This window comes from Drosophila ficusphila, unplaced genomic scaffold (genome assembly GCF_018152265.1).
Source record: "Drosophila ficusphila isolate 14025-0441.05 unplaced genomic scaffold, ASM1815226v1 contig_198, whole genome shotgun sequence".
NCBI classification, from domain to species: Eukaryota; Metazoa; Arthropoda; class Insecta; order Diptera; family Drosophilidae; genus Drosophila; species Drosophila ficusphila.
This window is the reverse complement of record NW_025064092.1, coordinates 5,636,497-5,650,801: the sequence shown is the minus strand read 5'-3', so window position 1 is coordinate 5,650,801 and position 14,305 is coordinate 5,636,497. Positions and strand designations below refer to the sequence as shown.

Sequence of the window (14,305 nt, the reverse complement as noted above, 5' to 3'; positions counted from 1 at the left end):
CGGGAAAGCAATAGTCAGAAATAGAGGGAGAGCCAGCCTAGATTTAATTGCAAAATAAATAATAAATAACTACATTTTAATAACGTTAAGTAAAATAAATAAAAATAAGGACATAAATGAATTTTTGGTTTTTAAGAACACGTAAAAACTCTTCCCATAGCAACAAGTAAGCCCTTAAAAAATACAATTAGCTGTGTTTTGAACTGTGTCTGTGAGACCCTTAATTATAAAGCGAGTCGCAGGCGCACCCTCACACACATACACTAATACACGTACACGTATATATTAGCCAGAGTCCTTTGGCAGCTGCATAAAAGTCACAGGATGCAGCCTGCATTTCCACAGTCGCTGGCCAAACGCACAGCGAAAAGCATCTCTTCGAAAAATAAATAGGAACTATTCTTGTTCCGAAAACTTTTTTTTAGTGGCGCCAACTAGTGGCGATTTGAAATGTAACTTTCAAAAATCACTTTTTTTCTTTTGTGTGTTGTGAGTGAATAAAAAAATACATATTGAGAAAATAATGATATAAAAAATATAATTTCTAACAAGTAAACATGTTGAAAGTAATTTTCGAAACCCAAAAATGCTAACCATACTTATAAAATCAAAGAAAACTAATTTTTTTTAAAAACAAACTAATACAAAAACACAATACAAAGTAAAATATAAATAAAAGCAAAATAAATCATTTTTTTTGTGAACAACTCAACAAATTATTAGCCAAAAATAATAACAAAAAATAGACAGCGAAAAAACTATTTAAGAAATCCTTGAATCATTAAGTTACAAATATTATGGCTGGTCCATTTATATCGCCACTGCCCGGTGATCTGCTCACGGAGTATATGTTCGGCCGGAGGCGACAGCGCCGGAATCGAACGACCTTCACGCCCCAGCAACTCCAGGAACTGGAGGCCCTCTTCCAGAAAACTCACTACCCAGATGTATTCCTTCGCGAGGAGGTCGCCCTGCGGATCAGTCTCAGTGAGGCGCGCGTTCAGGTGAATTCCTCTAAAAAGCAGGCAAAGTATCCAGCCAGTTTATGCCAGACCCATTGGAATCGAAAAATTAGTATCTTAGAGGATTTTGGGAGAACTAAAAATAGTAGCATACTTTTTTGGGTCAAAGTAATTCACGATAGTTGAAACAGATTTGAACATTTTCCATGGTTTTATTTGATTGTTTTCGTATATTTCTAAATATTTTTTGTTTTATAGTTTTTGGCGTAAATTAACAGCTTCGACTGCTAAAAAAAAATTATTCTTCCCATTGTATTTGTTTTCATTTTGTTATTATTAGGTAAAAACTCAACAAAACTAGCTTTCAAACAAATACATAAAATTATATTCGTCTTAAAAATTGTTGATTCTAAAGATGGTTCATAACTTGTAATTAATTATTTTGTTAATTGGAAGTTCGTGTTTATTTCAACTATGTATTTTAAGAAATACAGCTTTAAAAAATGTTTATTTCAAACTTTTTAAAACATGATTAGAACATCGAATATTTCTCAGGAAATATGTTGTTATATATTTATCATAAGAACCTGTTGTTAATTAAGGGAAACAAAATGTGTTCTATGACCCGCAGGTGTGGTTCCAGAATCGCCGGGCCAAGTGGCGCAAGCAGGCGCGACTGCAGTTGCTGCAGGACGCCTGGCGGATGCGCTGCCTCAGCCTGGGCACGCCCCCCCGTTATGGGCGGCGGATCGGGACAGGGCGGATCTGGGGCTCCGGGCGTTCCGGCCCGACCGCCCAGCCAAACGCCCGAGAACCTCTCGTCCGGCGGCAAGGATTCCGACATGTCGGAGGTGAACAATGGCGCCACTTCCGGTAGCTTCACCATGATGCATCCGGCATTCCAGCAGCAGCAGCAGCAACAACAACAACAGCAGCAGCAGCAGGGACACCAGCAGGTGCAGCAGGATCAGGACAAGCTATCGAAGACGTATACGGAACTCAAGCTCTACAAGGCACCCACTCACGGCATGGATCTGGGCGGAATGGCCGCCCTTTCCGGACACTCCGACGAGGGATCCGATGGCTCCGATTCCGAGGAGATCGATCTCACCTCCGGCGCCTGCATCGATTTCTCGCAGAGCAGCAAGCTCCAGCAGCAGCAACAGCAACAACAGCAGCAGCAGCAGCAGGCCAATCAGGCAGCAGCTGAAGCAAATGGTGTCCTTTAGACAAGGATAATGGCAAGCGAGAGGGCGGGGGTTATGAATGCGACAAAGGATAAGGAAACTGGATACCCGTATGGTGTTCGCTCGAACATTTTGAACATTTTTAAAGAATTCCTTTTTTTGCATAACCTAATAACCAAATAAAATAGGAACAAATATAGGAAAGCTCTCATCCAATTTTGTTAAAGATTTAAAAAAAATATATCAAAAGTCGACGAGTCGTATTCAAACAACCTACAAAACTTTAAAAATCGAAATTCAAATTTCGAGCGAACACTATACTCATAAATATGGTGGTGTATATAAAGGAAATTTAATGTGCATTTTATTTAATCATTTACATCTGTATAAGGTTTTTTGTTTAGCAATAAAAAAACAATGTAAAAAATACACGAATTTTTCTTTAATATATAAAGTATTAAAAACTAAAAATCAAAATGAAAAAGGCGCGACTGCAGATTTGACCTTAGAATTTATTTTGAACACTTAAATTATAGTTTGAGTTATTACATTTATGTAATTATTTTTTAAGCTTTTTATTCGATTTTTTTGTACAATCGATAGTGGAAGTGTTTTGAAATTGTCCCAAATCAGCAGAGAAAAGAATCTGCAAAATGTTGATTATAAGAAAATATCTGTCTGTAGCAAGTGCGAAATTGAAGGATACTTACAGCTTGAGCCCAACCCGCGTACTTTCCATGAATCTTTTGAAAATGGTGCGAAACCTCATCGTATATCTTTTTGGAGACGTTCTTTTGACCGTTCAGATGCGGCAGGTAGTACTTCTGAGCGATTCTGTATATATGAATGTCAACGGGAACGGATTCCAGATGGCCCAGGGACATAAGGCAAATGCAATCGGCCACTTTGTAACCGATTCCGGGGAGTTGCGTCAATTCCTCTCGTGCCCTTTCGAATGGCAAGCTCTTAAGCTCTAAGAACCAGTTTTGGCCACCTCGTTTTTGGATCTCCTGCAGAGTTTGTGCTATGAACTTGGCCCGATATCCGAATTTAGCAATACGTAGTTGGGCGTTAAGGTCGTCGGATGAGATATCTTGAAATCGTTTAACAGTTGGAAATGTAAACTCATCGCAGCCGTTAAAATGGCCAATCTTGGTGCCAAAAGTACCACAAAACCACTGGATCATTGATGATATCCTACGAAATAGATAAAATAATGAGTGAACTGCAAGGTGTAACTTTAAAAATGTCTGATTTTTACCTCTTGATATTGTTGTTTTGACTGCAAAGGAAGCTGAAAATGTTCTCAAAGGGTTCCTGCGAAAGGACGCGAACGGGTTTGCTTAAAAACTTTACAAAGTTTTCATCCCTGCTTAACCAATCTTTCTGGTTATGTTTTAGGTCAAAGTCCACGCGTAGATAGTCTGATATTAAGGATGTGTAGTCCACAGGGATCAATGGACTGCTTCCGTATGCCTCGAAATTTATGCAGGACTTTTCTTGTTCGAGCACCCAGTAAATGTTGAAAGCGACTCCGCAATACTTTGTCTTATTAGCATTACATATTGAACGCCAACTAAGAAGTTGAGTAAAGATTAATACAAGTAAGTAGTTTGGTTTTCAGCTACCTACCGAAAACTCTGTCCTCCAAGCAGAGTTCTTTCCAAATCGCACTCTTCAAGGGATAGATTTATTTTTCCCCGCTGCTGTAATATAGCTTTCATTATGAAATTTGAATAGAACCGCATAAATCCTAATCAGATATCAACTAAACGCGCAATTAAGCGCCAACTTCTGTGGGTTGCTCTCAAGTTTAAATTGAGAATGCGGAATAAACAAAAACACAGCTGTTTAGCAACGTGTGCAGCATTTGGGGTGTTCCCCTTAATTTAGGAATTTCTAAACAGCTGTTTCCTTCAATGTTATTACCGCCTATCGCCAGTGTTGGGTAAGGAACTCGCTTTAAAAAATAATTTAGTTAATTTTTAATTTTAAAAAAAATGGATGAGCATTTGTTTTAAAGCAATATAAAGTGTTATCATCACTGGTAATAAGATATACCTTTGAACAGAATACGGAATCCCCCTACTATTTTGCAACAGCTGATTCGCCGGCTTTGTTTGTTTGCTATCGAGCAATCGATATTGTTTTTAATTACGTTTTGTTTTGTGGATATTTTGTGTTAATTTGCACTTTCAGCAAGCAGTAGTTAGGAGACCCAACAAAATGTTCCGTGGTATACTTATTTTCCTCCTGCTGCTGCTCCTCGTGCTGTACTACTTCTGGCATTCGAACGACACGTCCGGCGGCAGCAACACGGATGTCCTGCCCGTAGTCCTGTGGCATGGAATGGGCGACACCTGCTGCGTACCCTTCAGCCTGGGCGCCATAACATCCCTGATCGTGGAGCAGACGAAGGGCGGCTATGTGCGCTCCCTGGAGATAGGGGGTAATCCCGTAATGGACTGGGAGAGCGGCTTCTTCATCCATCCAAACGAGCAGGTCGACTACGTCTGCAAGCAGCTCCTGAAGGACGAGCGCCTGGCCAAGGGCTACAACGCCATTGGATTCTCCCAGGGTGGCCAGTTCCTAAGGGCGGTGGCCCAACGCTGTCCCTCGCCGCCGATGAGGACCCTGATCACCCTGGGCGGCCAGCATCAGGGCATCTTCGGGCTGCCCATGTGTCCCACCCTCAGCAGCAGCGCCTGCGACTACATCTCCCGACTGCTGAACAGTGCCGCCTACTCGCTGTGAGTACTGGTACTCGTTGAATGTCCTTCAGGTTCCCAACAACATTTTTCTTACCGAGATTAATAGTTGGATAAAGGGAGTTCCGGAGGTTCCTTCTTCATGTTCATATTTGTAGTGAATTGAATTCCGATATTCGAGCAAGAAAAAATAACAAACACAAATTGGCAAAATATGTTCCAGAATCGAATATCAGAAAGCAAGAAAAAAAAAACAAACCGAAACGGAGCTTACTTCAGCAAGTTTTGGGAGCTCGATTGCCCAGTCAAGAGTTTGTTACTCCAGTAATGTACCCACAAATATTTGGATATAAAATGCATTTCCCTCTCTTTCTAAACAGTGTTTTCTCTTTCTGTTTTATTTACCCGCAGAGAGGTGCAAGACAACTTGGTGCAGGCAACTTACTGGCACGATCCACTGATGGAGAACCATTACCGACAGGGCAGCACATTCCTGGCGGACATTAACAACGAGGTCTACCTCAAGGTGGACTACAAGGAGAACCTACACAAGCTGAAGAAGTGAGTACAGAATACCTTGAAATATCAGCAAGCAAACAATCTCAACACCTCATTCTTTGCATGTAGTTAATTGTGAACAATTTCAATTGCAGATTTGTAATGGTCAAGTTTCTGAACGACACGATTGTCCAGCCAAAGGACTCCCAGTGGTTCCAGTTCTACACCTCCGGACAGGACAAAGTCATCCAGCCCCTCAATGAGAGCAGAGTCTATCAAAATGTTCGTGAATATACAGGGCACATATTTCCATCTTGGCACCTAATTAATTATGCGATTTCTCTTCTACAGTTGGGCTTGGATAAGATGCACAGGGAGGGAAAACTAGTCTTCCTTGGGGTTGAAGGGGATCACCTGGCCATATCGAAGGCGTGGTTCATCAAGAACATAGTGCCTCTCCTACTCGAGAAATAAAAACCAATGATATAGAAACCAAAGTGTGATAGAGAACATTTGACAAAGAAGTGATTTTACCCTCGAGCACAGAGAAATCCTTCAGATTTAATCTCGTTACCATAATGTAACCATATTTTGATACGATATCAACTTTTATACAAGTTTAATTAGGTATTTAATAAATTCAGTTGGGACATACAAAATGTGTTGGTTTTTCTTTGCTTCATCTTCATCTTCCCGCTTCTCACTGTTTAACTAATTAACTTAAACGTTAGGATTACGTCTCTTTTAGATGTCTTAAGTAGTTGTGCCCGATATTTCTCTGAAATATTCATTGCAAGGCAACCGCGTGTTCCGACTAAAGTGATTCCATACACATAACCGTATCGTAATTACTTCGTATATATATATATATATAGATGTGTGTGTGTGTGTGTGGTGTTTGTTAGGTATATATAACGCTATGTACATGAGGCAAATAACAAAAGCAGCTTACAGACAACCATAGACAGATATAAGTTTACACATAGAATTTGTTTGGATAGGATTCAATTTTCACAGGCGATTGGGCGGAGGAAACAGCTCGGAAGGATGGGAAAGTAGAGGAGGATTGGGAATTGGGTGTGTGGAGTGTAGAGTATCGAGAGTGGAGCCAAGCCGCATGGCAAGCACATCATAACTTGGACTTTGGATTGGTGTTGCGGGCGAAGAAGATCTCCGGATCCTTGTGCGGACGCTGGATCTCGCGATAATTGTTGACTATCTTTTTGGACTCATCTTTGGGACACGATTGCAAGTTACGAAACACCTGGACCTGCAAGCGAACAAGAAGTTTTAGATTTAAACATTTCACACATGAAGTAGTCTTCAAACAACGAAAAGGGAAACCCATTTAAAAACGATTTTTATATGTTTTAAAATGAATTTTCTTCGGGATTTGAAGGCCTCCTAAATGGGATTCGAACTCACCTGGCCACGCGACACATAAATGGGTGTGCGGTAGATGATCCAGGTGACACTTTCGAAGTACGGCGCCGTTGTCAGCGAGCCCTTGTACGTGTAGTAATGTTTGCTCAGTTCCTGCAGTCCAATCCACGATAGGCAATCTGAAGATCAGAGAGAAATAGTATAAAATTAATAACAAATCCAACAGTGAGATCCCCTTCATACGCACCGGAATCCAGCGATGCACTCGTGTGGATCTTCTGAACGATGCGGATGCCCTCGGTGATCTTCTTGAACTCCGGACAGTCCTTCTCCCCACAGGCCTGGATGAAGAAGGCGACGACGGCCAGGCCGTCGGGCTTGTTCTTCGCCTCCGTGAAGTCCTTGTACTTGGCGTTGTAGTGGACGGCATGGGCCTCCATCGAGTACTTCATGCCCTCCAGCGTGTGCTCGCATCCGGACTCGTCGCAGTCCGACCAGTGGAAGTGCAGCTGCTCGAAGACGTACATATTGGTGTCCAGGGCACCGCCGATAATGTATGGCTGTTGCTTTCGCTTGCTGAAAGTGACCATCGCCGAGGTGCCTGTGTTCTGTACCCGGGCCACGCCCACCGGCTCCCAGTGGCCGTGGTACTCCAGCGGATCCACATCGTCGATGTGCTCGATGGCACGGTTGCTTATCTCGATGGGGGACTGTACGGGCATTGCTCTCTTCGCCTCTCGCTGATTTCCACTCCCTTTGGGTAATAATTATGCTAAAAGAAAGGCAACGGAATTAGCTAGTAAAGTTCTCTGATTTGTGAACCCATTGATAGCTACCTTGTTTCAGTTTTGGACTCCTAATCCTAGCTCCTAGCACCGCTACCTAGCACCCTTTCTATTCCGTTTCGAACTGAATCCGAGTCTGAGTCTGAACCTTGATCTGTATCCGAATCCTTCGCCTCCGACGACTGCTGCCTATGTTATGTGCGGCGCGTTCAGGTATTTCTTCTTCCGGAGCTTGTAGACACGCCCGCGATCGTCGGCGCTGGCGTCCAAGTGCTCGGCTGGTGACAGCAGCGCGGCTCGCGGCGGCGGCGGCGATTGCGACGTCGTGGTGGCGACTGCTCCGCTGGGCGCTCGCGTCTCGGAAAAGTTCTCTATGCCGGCGCCTCCAACGACCGACGCCTGCTCCTCCTCTTCAGATCCGCGGATTGACTAAATCCGATTCGAGCTGCACCTGCAAGAAATATAGGAAACGCCACATCAGTATTGGTTGCCAGCGAAAGGTGAAACCTTACTTCATTTATCTGGAAACTATATACTATATATAGTTATGTATGTGAATCAAGAGCTTTAACTTAATTACTGTAAATAATAGTTATACATGTAATATTCCAAGACATATTATAATTCATTGAATTAAAGATGATTTGAAGCACAAACAATTTGGTAACATATATTTTTTTTTTATTATTTTTTCAAAGAGAGTACATACTCATAAAATCTTCATGCAGTATGGAATTTAAAAACTATTATTAAGGCTTATTGTTTTGGGAATTTATTAACACTTTACCTAAAGTATTATTCAAAATCCTTAACTTTGTTAACTGGCTCTCATAATAACATGTATTTAATGATTATTAAATGGCTCTTTCAACTTGGTAAGTTCTTCTGCGAAAACCCTGTTGCAGAACTAAAATCTTAACGTGTTGCACCCAGTTGCAAATATATAGTAAATATTTCTATTTTTCTATTTATAGTATAGTATTTACCCCCTTGATATATCTGGTAATATCGAGTTTCTGAAAGCGGTAATTTCCTGCCTCGAGAGGGAAATGGGAGTCGGCAATCCAGGGCCATGGAATCAATTAAATGCTTAGCAATTCGCGTGTCAGGGGGATTCACTCCCCCCCTCCCCCATTTTCCAACCCCCCTGGAAAATTGACATGGTGGCCAATGCATTTTCCCCCACACCCATCGACATGAGATTGGCCATTTGTTTAATTAAAGTGCGTTCGCGAACAGAATAGATGTCTTTATTTAGGAGGAACCTCCTATTTTTTACCCGCCAGCTTAAATAATTGAAGCCACTAAATTCCCCAACCGTTGCCATCTTGTTTGCACAGTTTTCCTCGTTATAAACCCATTTTCATCTATTGATTTTCGCTTTATTTCCACTTTTAATGAAGCACAATTGAAGCGGGCGGCGGCGATTGGAAAAGGTTGGCGCAATTAATTATTGATTGGCAGGGAAATTCTCGCAATTGGCGCAACAAAAACTGTTGTAACATAAAACTTCAAGGAAAATAATGGGGTTATATTCAGGGGATCGATAATAAAGGTTTTCAAGAAGATAATAAATCAAGTTACATATGAAAATGGATGTAGAAAATATATTAACACTTGGAGACTTCACTTTAGTTCCACTTTAATAATTAAAAAAAAAAAAAGAATATCACTTATTGACGTCTTTAAAAACACACAAGCTGTCTTGTTTATAGGATTGCATAAATGTGTATAAACAAAAAGTCATTTTCCAGGCAGGTGTTGAAAGGTAATTAAGATAAGCACATGGAAACCTGGCACATAATGCAAGAAACCCGCACATTAAATAATGTTTTACAGATTTTGGGTCATTACTTCTTAAGTTATCGACCCCAAATAGGTTAATTTGAAACTCACTTTACGATTTTCAACGACTCGAAAGCCAGACAAGAGGGCAATAAAACAAATTATTTCCCTATCGATTTATAAACTACTTTGCGCCAGATTAACGCGACTAATGTCAAATATTTGGCGACAATAAACCGAAATATGATTTTAATTGGCAGCTTTATAATCCGACAACCGGCGCACTCAGAGATATTGAGACGTGTGTGTATATATATATATATATTTAGCTGTATAACTGTATAGTTATGGTCGCAGACGTACAGGTGCAAGTGTCAAGAAGACGTGTGAGGAGCTTATCGCCGAAAACCGATAGGAACTCGGTCTATATATTTACGACAGACATAATGGGGCGAGGCTCGTACAGCGCGAATCGATCATAACGAAAGCATTTCCAGATAACTCAACTCCTCCGATCCCCGATCCGATCCAAGGCTGAACAACTAGAGAGTTTCGGCCTCGATTCGATCCACTAAAATAATGGTAACCAGAAACTTCCAGAACGACTTGACTCAGCTTAACTTGAAATCGAAAATGCATTGGTCATTGGCCTTTTCGCCATGAAGAAATGCGCGATATATATACACCTGATAGGTTATCTGATATCTGATTATTATGCTTCACACTTTGCACGCAACTCCATTGACATATATATCACATACATCTTTGTACTGATTTTTTTCTTCTCACGTGATTCTTTATTCAGTGGTGTCAAGATCAATCTTTTGTGTGCAAAGAAACAGTTTTCAATCAAAGAATTCTTATATCTTATCTTGTGTTTTTAAAACAGTTTTTGCTATTTTTACTCAGATTACTATACGTTCTTAATTAGTAATTAATATTGTATTTAATTGATCTTACTGCATACAATTTTTTGGTTATTTAGAGGATTTGCAAATGTATTTTCATAGTTTAATGTTGCTTGTTGAGATCTTTTTAGAAGATATTTTATAAATTAAACCATCTTGCTTTTTCCAGTTTTTACCGACTTTTCTGTTTGATATATACGAGCACCTGATGTCCTTATCTTATCCACGAGATATATACGATGTTTTTGTATTTCTCTGACATCCATTTCCATTTATCTTGTATTTGCAAGATACTGAATACGACACAGTGTCTGCCAAGCGACTTTGCCTGCTTTTCTTCTCCATTTAATATACTATTTCCATTTCTTTTTATGGTGCTCCTTTACAAATTTCTTATCAGTTGCATTTGATAACTATTTGGGTTCCTTATTTCCCTTCTTAGCATTCCTTTATCCTTTTTAGAGTCTCCCTTTTGATTACCTCCTTGTTTTGAGAACTATCGTAATAGTTTCGACCTGAAAATGTACCGAGATTAGAAGTGGTTTATAGTAGTCGGGAGATATCTCTGCGTTTCTTACCTTCCCGAATCGGGTTCCAAAGTCTCGATTTGTCTGCCGCTGCAATGAGTGCTCACTGGTTCCTTATCGCACTTAACGTTTTTACTATCTGCATAAAATTACACAACTAATGGTGGGTAAACACACTCGGAAAATCGTATTTATAGACCCATTTCGGTATTCGTTATCATTATGATGGAATTTGCATAGAGTGGAAAGCATTTTTTTAGTAGTGGTTTTCGGCCATCGATAAGGTGGACTGGGGATTGGGATTGATTCGATGGGTGGAAAATTAACGGAGCCGAATTCGAGTGCTGGATTGATTCAAGTGGCTCAAACGCGTCACCAATGGCCTTCGAGGGGCTGCGATCTGGGTGCGGGATTGTGGGCGTGGCCGGAGGGACAGTTCGCTGTTCCCACCCAGATAAAAACCAAACGAAACATGACAATCGGTCATGTTTCCACTATCGAGTGACTTTTTTGATTTCCGATTCCAATCGAATCAAGTCTTGCAAATTAATTTCTCTTCTATTTTTTTTTTTTTTTTTTTTTTTGGGTTTTTTTTTTTTTGTGCGTTCAAAGGGTATGTTTGAACTTGATAATAAATGATATGGTGTCATAAGCCAAATCAAAATTCCCACCTCATTTGAAGTGGTTTATTTTTTTTTTATTGACTCGTTAACGTCAAGACAGTAACAAATTGACTTTCCACACAGCTATGATTTATAACAATATTATAAGTTAAAATTTAAAATTCCAGAATCTGTCACAGATTATCATCACTAAACACTTAATATAAGGGTTTTTAACTATTCATAATTCAACTGAAATACTCCCCACAAATGTAATATTTGAAAGGGAAACCCCCTTTTCACATTGGTTTAATGAAATTTTCGTGTAGCATTCGTTATAAATTCCTCTTATCGAGATCATGTTGAATTGAAACGTCAGCAATTCCACTTAGTTGATATCGAATTCGGGCTTATCGCAACAGATGAACGACTTGTACGTCCGAATCGGATATATGTATGTACATATATCTTTTGTGGGGTGGGCGTGTGGAATCAGCGGAATTTATGCGGTCGCAAGTGACCGTGAAATGGGCATGTATGTATGTATGTATATATGCAGATACACATACATACACATGTTTAGTAAGCCGGTCAGACCGAAATACTCCGCCATAAATAAATGTAGTTAAGTAATTGCATTGACCGATGGCCCCAGCGAGCAAATAAGTCAACAAAACGCAGAAGTACTCAACACAAACACTCGGAATTAAACTCGCACTTTTGGCAAAAAGAAAAACCTTGGGTAAACCGAAAAATTCCCACAAGAATTTAAGTAAAATAGTATTAAAGAAGTAGGAAATTTAACCAAAGATTCTCTAAATTAATCATCAGAACAAACATTAAATTCAGCAATTCATTAGAAACTGAGACATATGATTAATTGAAGGATCCTGAATCTGCGGTATTCCAGGTGGTAGTTCTTAAAGTGCTGGAAAGCGGAATAGAAGTTTTTAAAGTGCTGGAAAACGGAATATAAGTTCCTATGTCTCCGATTGTCGGACAGTTCCCCATGTTACCTATGACCTCATCCATCCATCAAACGCGTTATCCAACTGGCTGCCCAACTAGCATTATATATGGGCAAGTCAACGTTGACGAGGCGACAGAAGGAGCAACAGGAGCCAGCTATCGACCAAATAACAAATATCCTAACGACTCAAGTCCCCTGGAAATCTAAGGTTGAGGCATATTAAGGGATCCAAGTGCAAAACACTGAAGTACCAGTACGTTTGAATTAGGCTCCAATTAAATATGATTTTATGAAACAAAAAACATAGGTTTATAGTTCATTTAAAGTTTTCTAACACTTTTATGGTAATATAAAGCTGAGTTAATAACGATCTATTTTTGGCCTTTAAAAATATGATGCGATTTCGAAGTGGCGCCTCAATTTGCAATTAGTTATTTCTATTAACACACTGGCTTGGAGAGAATATAAATAAGCCATTAACAAACAAATAATACCATCGCGAGCCGTACATCTGTACATATTAATTGAATTATTTGATCATTTCTAGGAAAAATCAAAATACAAATTCAATTATTGAACTCTTACAAATCTCTCAAAAAAAAGGTTAGCAAATCAAATGGCCGGAATTTAGGTTAATATGTGGGACCCTTTTTTTAATGGATTGTTTACGTTTACGCATGTTTCACATGGCCAACAGATGGCGCTATCTTCGTAATCTATGCTTTCTTTTGTTTTCTATTTCCGTGCTCATTGGCGCTTGTCACGCGACATTTATTGGATGTACCCTTAATTTACAGGGTATTTAAGGTTACTCACTGCATCAGCTGATTTGTTGCTGGGTTTTTTGCGATAGAAGTAGGAAAAGAAACCGCAAGAGAAGCAAAAAATGAAGCAAATCAATAAAATATTTTTTTGCCCCAAGTGCAGGGTCACACACACACTACACACACACTTAAAGTTGACCTTCACACGGACGCACAAGGGGGAGAGAAAGAGCGGAAGAAAGAGTGTGAAATTCACGTGAACTAGAAGTTTTTATGTGGGAGAGGGAGGGATTGTAAAATTATAATTAACGGAATTGCAAAGACAATATGGGCAAAAATAATGTTATATTGCCAGTGTCTCGCGCTCTCTCTCTCTCTCTCTCTCGCCGCTTTATCTGATTTATTGCTCTCTTCTCTGCTCATTCATTTGCATTTTGTTACTTTTATTTTTGTATTTTTGGGACAAGCGGCCGGCGTTGTTGTTGTTTCCTTTTAAGTGTTTGTTTTTTTCCGTTGGCGGAGACAGACATTTTTAATAACTAACACACATACACACTCGCACTCCTAATTTGCTCATGTGGTGTGTGTTTGTCGAGTGCGAAGAAGAGGAAGAGCGGAGTTTTTGGAAGTTTTTGTGTCATCTTATTTAGCTGGCAATATTTACCTGTTGATTTACTTAAGCTCGTTTGTCCTCAGCCGCCTGCGATTTTTCTCCCGTCGACCAAAATTAATTAGCAAACAATCGGCGGCATTTATTTAGGCTCGCACTTTCGCATTTGCCGCATACACCAACACACATTTACACACGCACTGCTCAAAAACAAGAACAAAAACCATGTACGAACAGTAAACACGATATTTAAAGCGAATTCTGCAACTACAGAACGTGAATCCAATGCGCGCAGCGTGAATTGAGTTTTGTAACTAAAAAAGTCATGGTTCACTTCTCGCTGATTTCGCTTGCGTTTGTACCGGTTCCGATATTCATGCGTGCGATAATTCACGAACAAGTCGGAGTTCGTCATTATCGTCGTTTTTTGGTATTGTTATACAGACGATAATTAAAAAAACGTATTTAAATAGTATTTAAACTTGAATTTACTTTCTCTAGCTCCAAGATCTCTGCAGCGTTGCTTTAACTTTAAAGTGTTTGCATTAAAAATTAATATTAATGACGTGTATTCGATATTTCGCAAAAAACACTAACGCGTTCGGCAATGTACTAA

The 14,305-nt window shown here is 39.9% G+C and overlaps 4 protein-coding genes across 4 annotated transcripts; 2 read left to right on the top strand and 2 right to left on the bottom strand.

Annotated features, from left to right (window-relative positions):
• The first annotated feature begins 745 nt into the window (after window positions 1-745).
• On the top strand, window positions 746-2,539 carry LOC108088680 (homeotic protein ocelliless). The gene is given in 3 exon segments (XM_017186619.2): window positions 746-1,004; window positions 1,594-1,689; window positions 1,691-2,539. Coding segments are annotated over 3 exon segments (804 nt in total). The 5' UTR covers window positions 746-797; the 3' UTR covers window positions 2,192-2,539.
• Window positions 2,540-2,641: 102 nt separating this feature from the next.
• LOC108088678 (N-glycosylase/DNA lyase) lies at window positions 2,642-4,039 on the bottom strand. The gene is made up of 4 exons (XM_017186617.2): window positions 3,782-4,039; window positions 3,411-3,725; window positions 2,860-3,346; window positions 2,642-2,795 (listed from the first exon to the last, which is right to left on the bottom strand). Exons 1-4 carry the CDS (start codon window positions 3,895-3,897, stop codon window positions 2,709-2,711), a joined length of 1,005 nt encoding a protein of 334 aa, XP_017042106.1. The 5' UTR covers window positions 3,898-4,039; the 3' UTR covers window positions 2,642-2,708.
• Window positions 4,040-4,279: 240 nt separating this feature from the next.
• LOC108088679 (palmitoyl-protein thioesterase 1) lies at window positions 4,280-6,014 on the top strand. The gene is made up of 4 exons (XM_017186618.1): window positions 4,280-4,899; window positions 5,269-5,418; window positions 5,511-5,637; window positions 5,707-6,014. Exons 1-4 carry the CDS (start codon window positions 4,376-4,378, stop codon window positions 5,827-5,829), a joined length of 924 nt encoding a protein of 307 aa, XP_017042107.1. The 5' UTR covers window positions 4,280-4,375; the 3' UTR covers window positions 5,830-6,014.
• Window positions 5,958-14,007, bottom strand: LOC108088681 (carbonic anhydrase 2). The gene is made up of 5 exons (XM_017186621.2): window positions 13,744-14,007; window positions 7,575-7,974; window positions 6,986-7,510; window positions 6,781-6,917; window positions 5,958-6,625 (listed from the first exon to the last, which is right to left on the bottom strand). Exons 3-5 carry the CDS (start codon window positions 7,458-7,460, stop codon window positions 6,485-6,487), a joined length of 753 nt encoding a protein of 250 aa, XP_017042110.1. The 5' UTR covers window positions 7,461-7,510; window positions 7,575-7,974; window positions 13,744-14,007; the 3' UTR covers window positions 5,958-6,484.
• Between the last annotated feature and the right edge of the window lie 298 nt (window positions 14,008-14,305).